We start from the raw sequence: 19,738 nt of genomic DNA, 5'->3' as shown, positions 1-19,738 counted from the left end.
GACTCAACCACAAGTTTCATGTATTTGCTTTAGACCCATTATAAAAATCCATAGACTACGGGACATATCTTTCTTATCTACACACAGATAAAAAAGTCGTGATAAAAGACAAATACACATTATTTTGATTACCCAATAGTGGCAACGAAATAAAACCTAAGTATCGGAAATTCTCTGAAAAATTAGATTAGATAATTACTTTGAAAACAAAAAAAATGATTCAAATTGTTGTTCTTATTAAAGCCATTTAAATGAATGAAATAGTTATAATGAATAGGTAAGGATTAAATTGCAGATCAAAATAAAAATATTAATTCGATAAAAACTCATTTTCTTTAATAATATATATATATATATAATTATATATATGTATATATATATATATATATATATATATATATATATATATATATATAATTATAGTACTCATAAATATATACTATATATATATACATATATATATATATATATATATATATATGAGTACTTAGACATAAAGAAAATATTTATAAGTACCTAGATTTTGATAAATGGATCTTTTTTCAATACTCTTCTTTGTAAATGTGGTAAACATCGTAAAAATAACTGTTTTGGGTGAAAAGAATTCCAATTATATTGACAGCCGTTACCTTTTAGAAACAAATGTTACCTCAAAAATAATTAAGGAGACAAAATGAAGTAGCTATTTTCTTTTGCTAATGTGGATTATCAAAAACTTTACGTACTCAATTGGTTTTAGTGCATAAATATTGAATAATCGCGTTTAAAATAATATTTATTGAGCATTTCATATAATTTATCTTATTAGCTTGTTCAAATGTAATTCATGCACAAGAATTGTTGAACTAATATAGTCTTGGTTAACATCATGATGCATAGAAGATTTTAGCCTCTAGACCCTTTCCCCCGTTCGTAAATGTAATGGAGATAAGTTCAGATGTTGAATTATTCATAAATTTTTTAACGACTACTCTTGTGACCTTCAGTGCCTAAATTAATCGGTGTTTTCCTGTGTTTCTTAATCATCTCTTATCAATATATTTTGGTTTCACGTGACCAAATTTCTTGTAAATTGAATGTCATTCAATGAAGAATTTTGTTGTGATATGAGTCAACTGAAAAGAAACAGTTTAATTAACTTTGGCCTTGGAAGATGAAATTCATTTTTGCGTTAAACCGTTCCACCAACTGTTCAGTAATTATTCAAAAGCGGATAAATTAGCAACTCTATTTGTAACAATAGCAAATATTTATACTGTGTAACATAAAATAAAAGTATTTAGCCCCTAAAGATATTTCTAAGAGGTATAGATGATACGATGAGGAATTACTGTTTAAGAATAAATAACTATCATTATTATCAGAATATGTGAGCCCCGGTTTCGTGATTTGATTTTCAACGTCCTCAATCAAATAAATGTGTCTATACAAATAACACATCTGCCAAATTAGTAAAACTGTATCAAACCTTTTTAGCTGTTCAAAAGTACGCGATAGAGAGTATTTATTATAAGAGCTAACAGGATGTGAGAAGTTATCAGGTAGTGCTGACTGAACCGTTGTAGTCTGAAAATTAAGTTACTAGCAAAATAGAATTGCATAAATTGAAGCGTTTGTCTTCGAAAATTACAAAACATTTTAAATTTCGAATTATATAAGGAAGCTGCTAGTTCAAATTTGAGAATTTCAACATTACCTGGACCCTTGGGTAGTAAATTTATCTCAAGCTCTGAATAACTTCTCTCCACGATACTAATTTGCTCTCACTTTGCACATGAACTCTCATATCTTCTATTCCCTGGTTTTACTCAACTCCCTCAGTATTTCCGCAGTAACCGAAACCATAAGTTTCAGTTTTTTAAAGACTCGATTTATTATTCTGGGTAGCATTTCCATTTTCCGCCTTCAGAGCAAACAAAAAAGGAAACCCTTTAAGGGAAGTGCGGAATGAAGTTGGGAAGGAAGAAGGAGGAGGAGTCGGGGAAAGAGAGGGATGAGACGGAGGCGGGGGAGTTGGAGAAAAACCTGGAGATTGGGTAGGGGTATGTGAGTAGGAAGAAGACGGCAGCTAAGAAAATACGGACGTGGGTCCGGGAGGGGATGGAAAAAGAATGGAGGGGGATAAGGAGGCGAGGGAGAGGGAAGGGAACGGTGGGGTGAACGGGATGGATATGGGGAAGGATTTAGTGAAGGGGAGGGAAAGAGTGAGGCGGTGGTGCCGAGAAAGAAACAGATAAGCCCTAAAAGGAGGCCCGGGCACGTTGAAATTGTCCCTGTCACAGAGTTACCCCCCTGCATCACTCACCCATCCCTCCTCCACCCTCCCACCATCCTCTTTACACTTCCTATCCGCTTTTCCTCCCTTTTTCATCCCCCGCCCCTCCCCACACCTCCACCCGTACATTTTTGCCCCCTCCCAGCGTCACACCCGTATTTTTTCAAGCGTACGCTACCACCCCACCTCCCGACTCATTCCCTGCCGAACGTTTCCCTTTTTCCTCTCCCCCTCCCCCCCGAAGAGCCAATCGCATCTCATCTCAGATCTTCTCCCAACACCCACCCCCTACCATTTACTTTTTGCAGTTCCTCCTCCAACAACCCAATTTCACCCCTTCACTCCCCTCTTAGAAGCAAGGGACCCGGCCAGGGCAATCCGTCCTCCAAAGTCGGCCGCTTCCCATCCTCCTCATTCGTCAACCGCCACCCCCGCTCCGCCAACCCATCGCCCTACCCCGCATGGATTCTCAGACTTAAAACCCTCGCACACACCCCCCTTCACCGTCCCGGACCCACACCACTCTACTTTCCTCCTACTACATCCCAATAACTCCCCCCACTCCACTCAGTCCCCGTTCAATCCAGAAGATGCGAATTCGGAATATATCACTCGGAGTGGTGGAGGAGAAGGTGGGGGCGGTGGGTATCATCGCTGAGAAACGGCAGCGGAAGAATATGTAGGAACAATCCGCGGCGTGCGGTGGGTTGAGGGACTCTGGGCGGTGTATGGTGGCTTGATATGCATCCCCAGGGGGGAGGGGTGGAGACGGAAGTGGCTTGAGGTTTCGTGCGGAGGGTTGAAGGAAGGAGGTGGAGTGTTGAGGAAGGGAATGGAGGAAGTAGTTCCGTTTGGAGGAAGTTGTGGTTGTTTTCACGGGGGGAGTCCTAGTGGCCAAAATGAGCTGAGCACAAGATATGCTGAAGAGGGGAGCGGAAGTGGGAGGTTGTGGGAAGGGTGAAAAAGAACTCTTCGTCATAAGATTCGCGGTCCAAAGATATAAAGAGTTAGGGAGAAATGTAAGGCGTGGGCTTTTGCGTGGATTAGAAGGGAGGAGTAGAAAGTTGAGGAAAAGTAAAATCCGCATCCATCCCCTCTCCCCGCGCAAGCGAGTAACGTACGTACACTTTGCCGCATTCGCCAGATTCCGAGACGTCCTTCATCAAAAGTCTCCCACTCTTTTAGCAAGTCGCCTCTCTCCTGATCCTCCCTCCCTCCCCACCTCAGACCCATTCCAGCCGTCCACCACCCGTTTCCTCTCCCTCAACTCCTCCCATCTAGCATCTGAGGGATTGCGAAATACGAGCCTTTAACGCTGGGGCGCATTTGTATTCATCTCATTTCGTGTCGCTCTGTGATCAGAAGTCTCTTGTGTGACTGCGTGTGCTGCATAATGCAATCCCTTTCACTACATATCACGGTCTCCTCTTTATTTTTTTTTCCATATGGCGACCTTCCCCCAGGCGGCGGTTCTTGGAGGGGTGAGGATGGCTCGTTCGATGGTGGTGAGTTCCCATATGCCCCTCCTCAAATCTCTTTGTTTTTCGGCCGAAAATATAACCTTTTTTTAACAACTTTTCTCCTCCCTATGCGTAGTTTCCTCGAGTTTATTTACCCTAGTAGCTTGGGTTTCTGCGATTTTCGAACATGTGCGCTTTTACAGAGAGGTATAAACACGTTGTTTGTGTTTGTTTGTGTAGGTATGTTGGTATTGGTCAAATTTCGGTATCGGGAGAGGATCATGAGTTAGTGCCCGCGATAGAAGGCGTTTATTTACGACTCCGCGTATACCAGGCGGAGACGTTAACGCCTGATGTATAATGTCTCGGGCCGTCTAGTCGGCAAATTGGAAGTGACTGCTTCACGAGAGTTATATTTACCCTCGTGTTTTTAACTTTTCGTAAAAGAAGTTTTGTTCCTTCAACTTTATCGTTCTATTATCATGCGATGAAAGGTGCAGTGGCAATTACGTCTCCGAATATTTTACGGGCAATTAAATTTCTTATTCGCTGATGGTTGCTGTCCATTGCCACTCTCGAGACTAATTGTAACTGACATTGACTCGGTTACATTAATCTATCAATTTTGATGCAATATTTGGTCGAAAAAACTCTACACTTGATGTTCTTTAGAGTTTTTATCCTTTCATGTATGTTTTGGATTCGCCGTTTTTCTCCTTTCTGCTATTATTGAAATGTTAACGAGCGTGCGTAGTATTTTTTCCTATTCTAAAAAAAGATGATTTAATAAGGTTCCACCAACCATTTGCCGGACTACTCTCTTTCAAGTGAGTTGTCAGCTTTAAACAGAAGAACTTCCTTTTTTACGCGGATCACAATGCGTGCATTGATGGAGGTGCTGTAAAATGTTAACACTGGAGTTAATATTTTGCTTCGACTGCCAAAATTTAATACTCAGCTTCCCCGGAGACTATCCAGGAGTCCACTTCTCGCCTCTAGTTAACTTCCGCTTTATTTCCAAAACTCCAGCTTCCCCCACGAAACGATTCCCTTCTCCCCCCCCCCTAACCTCATTTCCCCCACCTCCTCCACCACACGCACCTCCCCCATCATGCCCCGTGCCTCCTTCCTCGCCAACCCCTACGCCGTCGCGTCCCTCCCTCGGGGGCCGCATCCCCCCCAGCCTCGTCCCGTCACTTCTTTCGTTTAGCCGCGCAGACCCGGCCGCACCCACCCCCGTACTCACACGCGCGCCCCCTTTCCCCTGCTCCGCCACACTCCTTTAAGATTTATGCCCGGAGTTTAATTGGTAGAGAAGGTTTCTCCTTCCCCGCCTAAAACCCCATCCCACCCTCCTGTCCTACCGCTCCCATCCTACTCCGCCTCCCGCGCCCACACCACCTCCATTCCATCTTCTCCTCCTTCCCTTCCCTACCCAAGTCCCCAGATCTACCCCCAAGTCCACCCCTAAGACCCTCTCTTATACTCTCGCCTCCCTCATCCCCCCCTCCTTCCAAACCATTCCTCCTCACCGCCTTTTTTTCCCACCCCGTCTTGCGAGCCGCCTCTCAGAGACTCCTCTCCCATCCACCGAACGACTCATGTGTGTGCCGGTCTGGTCTACGTGTGTGTGTGTGAGCGGAGTTGTGGGGAGAGGGGGTCGAACAGGGAGGCAGAGGGGGAAATCGGGGGGGATCCTTCGCGGAAGAAGGGAAGGAGGGGACAGGTTCACTCCCTGGAGTTGGAGGGGCGTGACATTCTTAAGGAGACCGGCGGTTGGGAGAAGACGGGGAAGGAAGGGTGAGGAAGGAGGAGATTCTGGGGGATGGAAGACGCAAACTCGCAGAGACGGAAAAATAGGATGACAAATCATCTCCCTCTCCCTTCCCTTCCCCACTCTGCCCCCAGGGCCGCAGGCTCATCTCTCCCCCTTGCATTTATCCTTCCATTTCTTCTTTCCGTGAATATACAATCCAAACCTCACCTCCCCCCTTCAGGTTCAACTATCTCCCCCGATCCACTTTGCTCCTTCTTCCCAGGCCCTTCTTGGCTCCCTCCCTCTCCCCCACTGTTAGTCCACTCGTCCCTTTCCCGGAATTTTCGCCTTTCCGGAAATCGCCCCTGGCCGTGCGATATGTGTACTACCAGCCTCTCATTCGTCCTACATAGTCTTCTCCATCTCTTCCTCTACCCATCCCTCCCTCTCTTCATCTCATCCTTCTTCCTCTTAATCAAAAGGTACATCAAAAAGTTTCATTCTTTCTAAACCCTCTTTTTTGCCTCCTAGATGATTTTAAGCAATAACTCTACGTATTTATCTTGTGCATTTAATTGCTAAATAATTTAAATAGCAATTTTTACGATAATTTGAAAATGTAAGTCATCAAATTACAATGCATATATTCTTTCCCGTATGTATTTCTTTGTTCTCCATATTCATCAATTATTAAAGGGACCCCTTCATGTGTATTATGTAAATAAGGAATTAGCTGCATATCTATGGTAATAATAAATTAGTTTAATAATGAGCAAATAGTTTTGAAAAATCACAGGAAGTGTTAGTACTTAGTTTAGAACTAAATATGAGTCATAAAATATCAAGATTATTTGAACATGTGTTTTATAATTAGTTGTGTTGCTATTTGCTAATTATATTTGTAATGGTGGTCTTAGCTTAGTAGCATTCAGATTGATAAACCAAATTTTTGTAGCATGTATTATTAGACTTCATTTCTTGATGTCAACAAATCTGTTCAATATTTTGAATATACCTCTCCTTAACGATGGACTTGAACTTGCAGCTCAATTTTCCATGATATGTGCCAAAACGTATATGAAATGACCTTAGCTGTGGAATAAACTTTCAAAATCATTGATTAGATGTATTCCCAATAGTTAGTCCATTTGCATTGTACTTCGGCGTCCTTAAGTTGAATACATGTAATTTACGAGATTTATTATTCAAAGGAGAAAAATGTTTCAATTAATTTATCAAGATAATTGATCTAACATGAATGATGCTGAAAATATTTTCTAGTTCTTTAAAGATCGTTTCTTATACAAAATATTGAAAGCATTTATTTGATGTTATAGTTACTTTTACTACTTCACGAGTTCTGAAATTTAAAATGCAAAAATTAGAATTTCGGCACGAAAATAAGTTTATAGGAATCTCGTAGATAAGCGTAAGATATCACTTCAATGCTTTCAACTGAAATGCCTATGATTGAATTCAATGCGTTGTATTTCTCAACCAAAATATATAGTTAATTTAAATAATCTTATGTCATAAGTTATTTTATGATATTTCCTCTTCGAGTAAAAATATGTTTTTAGCTATCTGCCTATGAATAGAGCGAAGATCCCAATGTTTATTAAATTATAACAGAAGTCCCATTTTTAAATGGAGCCTTCACCCGTGTGTTTATAATTTTACATGGAGGTATTTATTTATATGAGCAGTTAGATATGATTAAATAACATATAAACTCTAGAAAATATTACCGGATATAATAGTTTACTAGTTCTGACTTCATATACATTATATATATGCATATATATATATATATATATATATAACGATGTCAAATGTGTGTGTGTGTATATAGTAAATCGTTACCTAAGGATTAGCGTAAGGTCGTCATGGAATTTCAAAATGCGCTTCGTTACATTCATTTGCTCATGTAAAAGAAGAATCGAGGAAAAAGGCCTAACTTAAACAATGGGACTTAAAAACACGATTTCTAAAGCAGTAATGTGATCGTAAATAAATATAACGTCTGGCCTTCACATGTAGCCTTTAGTACCTATTTAGGGTAAATTACTCTTAAAGAGTAAAAGAAAAGGTGACTCATGTTCCTATTCATGAATTTTACGTAAATTTCTAATGCTTCTTAACTGTACGCGTTTGTCTGCTGAAATAATATTATCAAAATTTTCCTAACCTAAAAGTTGATCAAAGGTTTAAACACATTTTAAAGAATTCGTTTAAATTTTTAAATATTCCTGCTGAAATAACCAGCTCAACGTCTACCAAAACTTTCACCACACACATTAGTTTGATCGGTTAGGATGTAACTCTCATATTAGCGACCCAAACGGTGGGTGAAATTCAAACATTAGGGTAGTGGGGTCGGTTTCGTTCTCTCTGTGTCATGTTCTAGGCCATAGGAAAAGATCTAGTTTCAGAATAATCACACAACTTGAGTTCAGTTGAGAGTGCTGACAGGTATCACCCTAAATCGAACTCGGTCCTAAGTCAGCAGTAGATATAAACTCTACCCACTGGGATATTACGGTCCACCAACAATAAAAACGATGACAGAAACAGAGAAAAGCAATTGTAATTGTTCCTTATGTATTTTAAGCTTAAAATTGCAAGCGTTTTGCTCTGTTTCTGTCATTATGGCTCAATTATACCACATCATCCAATGTTAAGAATCTCTATTATAAAATCAAAGCGATGCTAATTACAGGTACTCATTGCTTTAAGAACAAGTGCATGAATGGTTTACACCTTTTCCCACGTTCGACAAATAAAAAAGACACTTGACCATCTTTTATAGACAGAAAAACTATATTTCTGAATAAGATTAGCATGTGCGTGTATTGTTTAAGCCGCCTCGTAAAAACAAGCCAAATCCACGATAACCACAGACGACTCACTTCGCGCTTTCTCACCCATTATCCACACCTGCTCTCGTGGTTTGAGAGAGAATGTAACAACTGCACGGATGATGCCTTGAAGAGATCCTCAATCAAGTTCCCGACCAATCTCAAGTCCTGCATTTTTTTATCTCCATCACTTATGTGAAACATCTATGTAACTACATCGTCCTTCACGCCCGCGGCCTTTATCCCTCTCCTTCTCGTGAGACTTACCTCCCCGACGCCCACTCGCCCCTTTCCCCTCGGAGAGGTGTGTACGGTGACGATATAGGCCGGCGGGTCTTTTAAAGCACATCGGTGATGTCTACTGGGGAGTCAGTTATATCTCATCCAAGTCGTTCCCGGACTTTTTGTGAGTTTTGTGCACCCTTTGGTGCCTTGCATTCAGCGCTTGAACCCCGCTGCAAATACCCGACGCCCCTCGCCTTCTGCCTGCGTTCCTCTCCTTCATTTCCCTCCCACTTCTCTCATTCACATTTTTCCCAGTCTTTCCCACAACCACCACAGCTGACGCCCATCGCACGTCAACGAGCCGTCCACCCACTCCATTGCTAGTGCCTTCCCTCCCACCCTCCGTGATCCCCTCCCGCATTTTCATTGTCTTGGAGCATCGCTGTCAAAGTCTTCCTTCACTCCTCTCAGTGCATCGAAGGACGCCATTCCTCGTCGTGACTATTTGACTCTGGAATCACCGGGGAAGTTTTACTTTTTTTCGCATCCCGTGCCGTGCTCGCTCATCTCTTTGACCCCACCCGGGGGATAAGAAGGATCGGGCGCTCCATATCTAGCTTTGTGTCAGGTGAACCTCTCCGCATTTCATCCTGCCGGCCCCTCCCATCCCCATTTGTTATCGCAATTCGCGGTGACCGTCGCCAAATACACGTCTCCCCCCTTCCCACCAATGGATTGTTGCGAAGGGGGCAGTTGCCCGTTTTTCCTCGCACCTCCTCCACACGTGTCGCCCATGGAGCCGGCCGCCACTGCGCCGCGAGGAGAAGTATGCGGTTCGCCGGGACACCGCCCACCCGGGGGCATATGCTGCGGTTTCTTGCGAGCGCACTTATCGTGCTATCTCGGCCCCGCGAGGTCGGCGATCAGTGAGATGGAGGAGTCGTTGAGGGAAAAGTTCGCCTTTGCCGGTAAGTGGCACATTTGGATTCGGGGTTCGTAGTTTGAGGGAGCGGGCCTGGTGAGACGGCTTACGGGGTTGGGGGTGGAGGAGGAGAATGTGTTATGTACCCTCCAATACTCGCCCGCATACTCACTCTTTATTTTCCTGTTGGATCTCCATCTCTATTTGAGGCCCTGTAGAGCGTTGCAAGGTGGCGAACAGTTAATCCCATTTGCTTATGAGGCTGGCTAGGAGTCGAATTGGCGTGATTGTACCGTCTGTCGTGTAAAGGCTTTCGGCAAGGCTTAGGGGGGTTGTGCCTCCAAGGCCTCAAATAGCCTATTCCGACGGTCGTTTTGAAGTTGGGTGGATGTGATCTAGAGTCGGCAGATTTCGGCGAAGGTAGGATAATCGAAACACTGAGAATCGTACGATAGATATTGTGAAGGACTTAATGTAAATAAATGTGAAAGTTATTAGTTTTTATTATATGCATTTGATCATGGTTAAGGTCAAAAGTTGGTATAAATTTGGAATAAAAATGTCAACTTATGTAATTTTAATAGATTTGGAAAAGAAATAAAATTGGCAATTTTTTCCGAAATACAAGATTTTTCCTTAAAGTATATTTTTTCGTTAGTTTCTTTTTCAAGCAAAGAATATGCGAATTTTGAACAAATAACTAAGGTCTTAGTTTTGATTATTTTGAGTAATTATTCGTACAATCAAATGAATTAATGTGTAATGCCGCCACCGAATCTTATGAATGCCATGATTTTTTGCGGGAGACTATTATTAGGTTTTCTTTCCTTGTATCAATGCATAAAAAGTTTAAAATGAGGCTAAAATTGAAAAGCATTATTTCATCTTTGAGTCCCTTTCCTTAGTATGATTCAGGTTAATGTTATTTGCTCAATAGCATGTTCTGGAAAGTATTTTATTTGACTTTATTATGTGTTCAAATTCTCAAAACTTTCAATCAATTGCGATTAATATCATGCTTCTTACATTGCATATTTCTTGTGCAAGTATGCCATATTTATTGCTTTTATTACATGTACCACTTTAATAATAGTAAATAAATTAAAAAACTTACCTGTTAGTACGGTAATTGAGCAGAAACCAATAAAGAACAAATCCACGTGATTCGTATTGTTTTAAGTATTTATATCTGTGAGGATAACTCTCAGATGTTACGTTAAAACAATTTGAAATGCACATATCAATAATTTTATCACTATCATCAATCTAATTAATACTGAATACGTTTACAGTTGAATATCTCTTAATTTAATATTTCACTGAATTTTTTCAGTTAATTTCAATGATATTGAAATCTTCTTGATTTAATAAAGCGACACTAAAGAATTGTGATTTAATTCTAGATCTATGAGAAAAATACAATTGCAATATCATTTATTCCGATGAAACTATAGCTATGTACAAACTTAAGTGCCTATTTTCTAATATTTTAATCGATCTATTATTCAATCAATTTCGAAAATATTGAATACTGATGAACATAATGTTATCGATAGGTAATATTTGATAAAGGAGAATTGATGCAACTCAAAGCAATCCTCGAAGCAAACATTGTCCTAAATATTAATTTTAAATTTTTCAATTTTTGCTTGCCCTGCCACTATTAAGGCAGAAAGTGAATGCGGATTGACTTCCACTATTTTTAGGAAATATATTGGATTAAGATTTTGTATGCCTTCATCATTACTTCCAGATTCTCTTGAGATGAAATAACCCAGACGGATTGACAGGATTTATAATTGTTTTTTATTAAATAACCAAACTTTAAAATGATTTTTGATAAAGGAAATGTTAGCAATGCGCAGTAGTGGATATGTATTCATTCTTATATACAAATTTGTTTTGTTTTACCTCTTGAATATAGCCAGAGTCGTTATCAAGCATCAATTGTTCAAAAATACGCATGAGTGATTCCTTTACGGCTAACTTGGAAAAAGGCAAAATTGTAAAATAACTTATTTTACATGATTCAGTTATATTGTTTATACCGGAAGACCATAAAGAGAAAACTTCGGCTACTTATTCAGTTCTTAAAACTTCCCTCCCAGCAACACTCACATTTATCTTTAAAGGCCTCCGGTGTGGTATCTTGCTTAAGAGGAATCAAAAATCCTTATCTGCCAGTAATTTTGTCTTCAATCAGCCAAATTTCCTCTGTCCCAATATGGTTTTTGTACGCTGATAATTGCCAGCGACCAAGTGCACGGATGGTATCCGTTAAGAAGCATGCGAAAAACCCTCAAGGGATTTGGAGTTTTTTCCTCAGAGCTCCATTGTTCCCTCACCTATACCCTGCTTCCCTTCGCCGCCCTGTCGGCCATACTTCGCCCTAAAACCCTTCCCTCCTTCTATCCGACCCTCTCGCATGCGTCGTCCTTTTTACGGGAAGGCCAAAGGAATGGATGGCCCCACCGTGAATCCTGCCTTATCTCCTCCATCTCCACTCCGAAGCAAATATTGGCTCTGGACCACCTCAGGCAGCGGAGGTACTCGGGAGGGGGGTTCGGGTTCTTTCCCCCCCCCTGTCCCCTTCTCGCAATCCCTCCCCCAAAAAACCCTCGACTGAGTCGACCCTTTCTTCTCCTCCGACCCCCTTCGCTCTCTCCCACCCATCCACCATCCCCTCTCTCCTCCTACCTCCACCTCCTCGATCTGGCTGATTTATTCCACCTAATTCTGCACACACGCGCGCATTAAATGGTGCTCTATATCTCGGAAACTGATTTTGTTTTCCCTCCTTGTAACCCAAAGTTCATTTCTAAATGAAAAATACGCCCATTATGTGCAAACTAAAGCATCGGAAAAAAGTCAAAATAATGTAAGAATTCCATGCGAGCTTTTGAACACGTTTAACTATTTTCAAATATGGAGAATGCCTTTAGGCCATATTTTTTTAGTATTATCTCTTGTAAGGTATCATATCAATATTTCCTTGATGGACAAATTACAACGAGTCCATACTCCAGAAGGATTGTCACAATAATATTATCAGAAAAGAAATTGACAGATAGATAAAAGGTTATTACCTGATTTCTTCACATTAAAACGCTCAACAGATGCGGAGCAATGAACGATTATTTTAATGGTTTGTGAAAATATTAAGCAGTAGCGCAAAAAAACAAACACACAGAAATACAAAAAATAAAAGAAAGTCACAGGTTTTCGATTTTTTGGTGGTCAAGCCTTTCTAACGGAAGAGATAGCCGAAAACCTTCTCCTTCCTTGAGAAAGGTGGCTGGACCGCCAAAAATTCGAAAACATGTGTTTCTTTCCTTTTTTGTGTGTTTTTGCTCGCTGGTGTTAACTTGAAAAATATATAATTTTTCCCAGCCACACACACACACACTACTAAGTGTTCTGCTCACCTTTGTGTGAATTTTTCGGGGGTTAGAATTTTAAACCAAACTATGTACTTGCCTTTTATCCCCTTTATTCATTAATATACGAGTGTATTACTCGTGTTCGCGGGGGTTTAAAGTTTTATAAGCTTCTAAATTTTCACTCGTAAGTGGAAATTGGAGAAAATATTCCAGTTATCTGTCATTCCTGCAAATTTTTAGTGTTATTTTTATCTATATGAAATGTGCGTGATATGTAGTCGTAAAATTATTCTTCGTCCCCACCATATTATCCATTCATTTTTCTAACCATTTTCATCCTTCACATATACGAGACATGCCCTCTCCACATGAGCCTTTTCCGTATGTTGGTTAACATGCTTATTCAGTGCAAAACTCATTTTTATATTTTATTGACATTTTAACCTAACAAGTTTATCTCTATGCGTAATTATTGTTGGGCCTAATTTTAATTATGATTTTTTATGCATGACTAGAATGTTTTGCTTCCGATGCTTAAATGTCAACATTTTGGTCATTTTGAAATAAGTTACAGTTACCTAGGGGGATAGTAAAATAATGGCTATTGGGAGTAGGTCTGCTCTTCGTGTTCTCCTTACAATAAAGACATATTGATAATTATTGGAAAATTCGGGATATGTGGTAATACATAAATTGTTATTATATTTCGCGTCAAATATGCCATCTGTTTATTCCCAAAAATTCGATAACATCGTCCGTAACTCTTCTTAAGTTAAATAGATAAAGTTACTTGAAGCCTAACCAAACTTGGGGGGGTAGTAGTAGTAGTTTTGAGGGGAGGCGACCGACAGCTAAGGTCATTTGCGCCATAGGGGAAGGACAGGAAAGGATGAAGGGTGGAGATAAACCCGGCGTCGGCATTAGCCTTCTCTTTACGAAAGGCGCCAAGGGGTCCGCGGCTTAACGTCCCATCCGACGGACGGCGTACTCACTCAAAGTGCCCTCCACAAAGCACCTCAAGTAGGGATCGAGATACCTCTGAAAAATATTCAACACCGCCGGGATATACCAAACTTGGTCCAATTGTGAAGAACAATTTATGATCAAAAATAAGAGAATACTTTTCATAGTCCCATTTCATCACCAGAAACCAGTGATAACACCCTTGGGAAATGATGGATCGGTTTTAAAACATCAATCGGTCTTTGACGAGAATAGGGATTCTATAACCATCGCATTGCTCGGATAGAGTCATCACCCGGTCGTTTTTCCAACTTTACCTCTCCCCTCAATGATTACCACAAATTCTCTTCCCCGTGCTCCGTCTCCTCCCATCTCTTCAAATTCTCATCTCTGGATTGAAAAGGAATGGAAGGGCATGCTCGACATGAAGAGTGTTTTGCAAGCCTCCGGGGGCGGGGCCGGGGAACCATCACGAGATGCCGTGAAGATGGCGTCTCAATCGGCCTGAGTAGAAATGATTATATGCCTCGAGTCCGTAATCGTTCCTCCGCCTCCCTCAAGAAGTCCACGCAAGCCACACCGCCCGCCGCCGCCACCTCCGCGCCTACCCTTCTTCCCCCTTCCATCTCTCCACCCGCCTCCACCCCGATTGCGCCCCGCTCCCCAAATCTCTCCCCTCCACCTATCCCCTCCTTCCCAAATTACCCCTTTCCTCCCCGCCCTTCGCCCTTGCTTTTTAATTCCCCTCTCACCATCAAACCTTTCCCACTCTCCTCCCCAACACTCGCTCCAACCTCAAAGATAATCCTCACAGCCCACGGAGGCTCGGATACCCCTCGCAGAGCGCTGCTCATGTCAAAGTTATATTTCGATGCCGTTGTCCGATTGCTGCCTCCATAATGCCTGGAGAGAGAGAGAGAGAGAGAGAGAGAGAGAGAGAGAGAGAGAGGGTAGAGGGAGAGCGGGAGTGAGATATCGTCGACCGTTTATATTAATCCACGCTGCGTTTTCTCGTTCGTCCAATACTTCAGCAGTCCCTCCTCCTTATTCCTTATTTTTCCCTCTTTCCAATTCCCATCACCCGCCCTGCTCTCTCCTTGTAAACTGGATCTTGAGCCCTGTCAGTGGTTGTAAGTTTTAAGTCAGCACTTGTGTTGCTTTCATTCCTCTCCAACTTTTGAGATCTCTTTCAGCGGTGGAGACCTTGCCTTTTCGGTGAGACCACTGAGATTACTGCCCTCCTCCTCCCCTTGTAACCCGTCCCCTACCATCCATTCCCCTCCCCGCCTCTATCTTTCATCCGTCCTCCTAATCCAGGCAAGGAGTTGGGAGCACCTTAGGCTCGATTGCGCCCTCGGGAGAAACCGTTTATCTTCCTTTCCATCGATCTGCCATCATAAATACTTCGGCTCGCATTTCCATGCCTAGCTACCAGTTTTCCTGATATTTTATTGCCAATTACCCATTTTTATCGTCAAATCCTTCTCTTAAATCTTCAAAAAAAATTTCTGTGCTGTAATATGATGGACTGCGGAAGAGCTTGTACAAAAAGACGGATATTTTCACCGGAATTGGATAAAAGAGTGAAAAATACTCATGCCTCTAAGATGTGAACACCTATAGATCTTCATTTAAAAAGCTGTCTATCTGGAGATTTTTCGTATTTTCTTTATTTTCGAAGAGGAGACCCTCTTGGTATTGCCACTTGCGCTTCGTTTATCGAATTCCATCTGCTGAGTCACCGCCGCTTGGTGCGAACACATTAGGCAAAATTTAAAATTGTAGTCGGTGTCCTGAATAACTTCCCACGGCAACGAAGGTTAAATTGCCTTCATCTCCCAAACTGTAGTTCCCTCTCATTTCATTCCCTCAGCCTCCCCGTCGAAACCCCCGCCACCCTCTCTCGCCTTTCATCTTCTTAGGCGTACTTTTCTTTTTTGTCTCTCCCACCGGAGCAAGAGTCCGCCGCCCCTCGGAGGGCGTCCTTGATGAGTTGAATTTTTCCCCCCGCCCCCCTCCACATCCCGACCCACGCTATCCTTTCCCAGTCTCCGTGTTAAACTCCTCCTCGTCCAATGGGGAGGCGTTCTTGCTAATGGAGGGATGGACCAGTCTCCGCTCTTCTCGACTGCCGTCGTTTCCATTGAGGTGGCGTGAGTATCCTCCGCACCCTTCCCCCTGCTCTGTTGCGCCTTCGCCTTCTCCTACTCTCCCTTCCACATCCTCCTACTCGTCATATCTTCGTGCCCCCCACACACACACCGACTTCCCCGCGGCCCCTACCGCCGACCGCTTCGGACCAACCCCGCCCTGGCTATATTCTCTCACGCGACAGCGGAAAACCTTCGCATTCATCATGGCCTTTCGTAGCCACTGCTGTGTGATTCCTTTTTGTCCTCATTTATTTTTTCGAGTTGGGTAAAATAGCTTATCGCTTCATAAAGTCGGCACGGAATATGCATAACAGGTTGAGGAAAAAAACATGAAGGGGGACCGCCTGGGGCTCTGGGGCTGATGATGTGGAAAATGTAGTGTCAAAGTCTTGAGATCGAAGATTAATATATTGCTACACGAGCCGGAATTCAACTTCTTGGCTGGACACAACATGTGTACGGTGAGGAGACCGATGGGACCACGGCTGAGACTTAATAAACACGTGAAATCCTCCGCGGTGAAATAGCGTGTACGTTTACCACGCTTTATTCTTCATGTTCTTCCTTAACGATCCGCAATAAAGTCTAACCGAACTTCTTTTCTCGACACGGTGGCTGCTTATCTTTCCCGAAGACGATGGCAGCCATTAAAACAATCTTTCACGATAAAAAGATCCTCCACATGGCGTCGAAGCGGTATCCTCCAACCCTATCTCTCGACAGAAGAAAAATTGCCAGAGTCCCCCGCGCAACCAAGGCCAGCATTAAATTTTAACCCCTCAGGTTCCTTAGTTAAGCAGTTAAAAATTTTTTTGAGTAGAGTTGGGTAATCACTGAGGGTCTACTCTTCATCTTGGAGACCAAGGTTCGACCCCAACTAGCGTCAGTGGGCTGTCTGATGTGATTACCGGTTTTACACAGCTTAACTTCCACGAGGAGGAGTTCATGGGAGGTAGTTTAAGTACCGACTATCCGAACAAACACTCTTCCATACAACACAGATGTTAGGGCTCTTTCCAAGGTAAACGGTGGACAGGCAATTTGATAAAGGGAATTTGTGGCTATAACTCTGAAGTGGTGCTTGCTTTCCCGTCGTATAAACCACGGGTGAGGTGACTTTAATGCCCAGCTACCTCGACCTCCTCGCCGTATGAAGGGAACGCAGGCGTTTTGCTTAGTCCCATGCTACATGTACTGCGTTCAGGAAAATCAGAATCGGTTGTGGAGAAACGTGATTGCAAATGCATTCTTGATCGAAGCGGTAGAGGAGTGAGTTTCAAGTTACTCAAAAGGACTCTGTTTTCTGTGGCTCTTTCGTGGATATGTCGATAAGGGGATAGCGCCCAGGAGGCTCTTTGGAGTTGTCTCTGGATTGCTGCGCGAGATTTTAACAATCTCGTTTACACTGTTTCTTTGAATAGTTCTTAATAAACCTCGTCACAAAGCCTGACGGTTTTTTGGCTCATTCCTTTATTTGTCGTCTGATTTTTCGCTCGTGATAAAATGTTTTAATCAATTCATCGTAACTACTGCTTCTGGAATCAAAAGGGCCGTAGTCTCAGTCTCTTTTAAGCGTGAACATGTGATTGTTTCCGGTTGAAGTGAAATTGGTGTCATCAATTTTCAGAGCTGTTTCGTATAGTAGCATTGCCGATTTTCCAGCGTTAAAAGTATTAACTTTGACCTCGGCTTCAGTAGCGTCTAATATCTTGTTTCATCCTTGTGTGTCGTTGCAGGAGCCAACGGTTTACGCAGGAGAGGAAGGCAGACGTACACGCGGTACCAGACGCTAGAGTTGGAGAAGGAGTTCCACACGAATCACTACCTGACACGGAGGAGGAGGATCGAAATGGCCCACGCTCTCTGTCTCACGGAGAGACAAATCAAGATATGGTTCCAGAACAGGAGAATGAAGCTCAAAAAGGAGATTCAGGCGATTAAGGAGCTCAACGAGCAAGAGAAGCAGGCGCAGGCGCAGAAGGCTGCGGCGGCAGCGGCTGCCGCGGCGGCGGCCGTCCAGCAACAGCAGCAGCAAGGCAACCCCCAAGTGGCGGGGGCCGGGGGCGTGGGCGGCGGCGGCGGCGCGGGCGATCACACGGGAGGCCCCAACTAGGATAGAGCTCCCGCCGGCCCCCACTGCCCCTTCCGACCCATCTAAGCACTGAGTCACCGCCCCCGTGAAGCCGCCACCAATGCCCCCTATCCCCCGCTGCCACCGCCCCCTCGCCGCTGTCCGCCCGGGACCACGCTGGGCGGATGGGGAGTCGTCGAGGATGGTGTGCTGGCGAAGGAAACTAAAGGTAGGCGCATGCGGTTCCTTTTTCTCTCGGTTGCCTTCTGCGTGCGTGTGTATGCGACAGCCATTTACGCGTCGACTTCATTGTAAAATGAATTAAACTTGAGAAGCATATATGTTGTTGAACTGAAAAACGTCTATCTCAAGGGATTTGAACATGGATGTATTGTTTTGAAGTTGGAAAAACTGGGTTTTGCACGTGCATGATTTGGTTAGGAGATAAGGTATTTGCAGTGATTTATGTAAACGTCGGATTCTTAGATTGTTAAATCTTGTGGAATTTTTCCTTTACAGTGTGATTATTTGCATCATGTTTTTCTGTGTGTTCGTCTTGTAGACTTATAGACTCAATCAAAGCAAAGGATTTGCATTTCTGAATGAAGTAAATCATTACCACATTGCGATTTAGGTAGAAAGGATATCTGATTCTCATTAAGTTACATCCGGAAAATAAAATTTTAAACACAAATGCTTTTCTAAATTCACAGTAATTAACGTATTTTAAATACTTACTTGTGCTTTGGTATAGTATTGTTGACAAATAATTTTGTATCCATGAAAATAGTGCTTTCAGGCAAGAGTTAAGTAAAGTTCTACCTCTATTCATTCCTTAATTGTCAAAGGAAGAGATCGTAACGATCAATTTGAAGTATTCGTTGTGACGATAATTCTTTAACTTAATGATCATTTTACTTTATTGAAACGACTTACGCGGGAACCGCATTACATATATGAGTAATTTAACATACATATAATATAGTAGTTTTTAACACATATATACAGTTGTATTAACTTCGTCAAAATAATAGTTTTCTTAAAGAGTTATGTTTTTTAAAGTAATCCGTTATAGTTTGGAATAGGCATTTCCTTTAAAATGAAGACCTTGCCCAAAAATGCATTTCATACATTTTGAAAGAAAAAGTGACTTACTGGTATAAGTATAAACCTATTACTTTTCAGTACTAGTAAAATAGTAAAGAATATTATTAGGATCTTTATGCGTCGACCATATTTTTTATTCCTGCACCTGCGTTCCGTAAACTTTGGTCACATATGAAAAATTATGCATATAAAATAAGGCAGTACAAGTACTTAGATTAACTTAGTGGAAGTTCCAAGTCAAATTTTTATGGCTGTTTAATAATACTTGAAGTGATGGGAAGAGCATTTTCATGAGAAATGCATTGATAGCACTGGTGTTTGTACAGAGAGTGTATGGTATATTTATAGCTAATGGACATACCTATAAAAATATAATTTATTTGGTATAGGTTTGCTTTTTAATGCCTTAACAGAATGATGAATTACTACACACATTTGTCATTTGTCTGTTATTAACGTATATTTCTTGAATTAATAGAGGGAATGAATCAGTAAGTATCGCTTCTTAGATAAATGATCAAAGCAATGTAACAATGAATCAAAAAGAGATCCAATCCGATCGCAGGCT

The 19,738-nt window shown here is 42.1% G+C and overlaps 1 protein-coding gene across 1 annotated transcript in view; it reads left to right on the top strand.

Annotated features, from left to right (window-relative positions):
* LOC139690476 (homeotic protein ultrabithorax-like) overlaps nt 1–18,105 on the top strand; it is a 318,127-nt gene extending 300,022 nt beyond the window's left edge. Inside the window, exon 3 of the mRNA XM_071587933.1 lies at nt 17,729–18,105. Coding sequence (XP_071444034.1) covers nt 17,729–18,105 — 377 coding nt within the window. The remainder of the gene's footprint in view (nt 1–17,728) is intronic.
* The last annotated feature ends 1,633 nt before the right edge of the window (nt 18,106–19,738 follow it).

The sequence above is a fragment of the Hetaerina americana genome, unplaced genomic scaffold (genome assembly GCF_022747635.1).
Source record: "Hetaerina americana unplaced genomic scaffold, ioHetAmer1.1.p SCAF_3, whole genome shotgun sequence".
NCBI classification, from domain to species: domain Eukaryota; kingdom Metazoa; phylum Arthropoda; class Insecta; order Odonata; family Calopterygidae; genus Hetaerina; species Hetaerina americana.
Note: the sequence above shows the minus strand (reverse complement) of the source record. Positions and strands in the feature narration are given on the sequence as shown.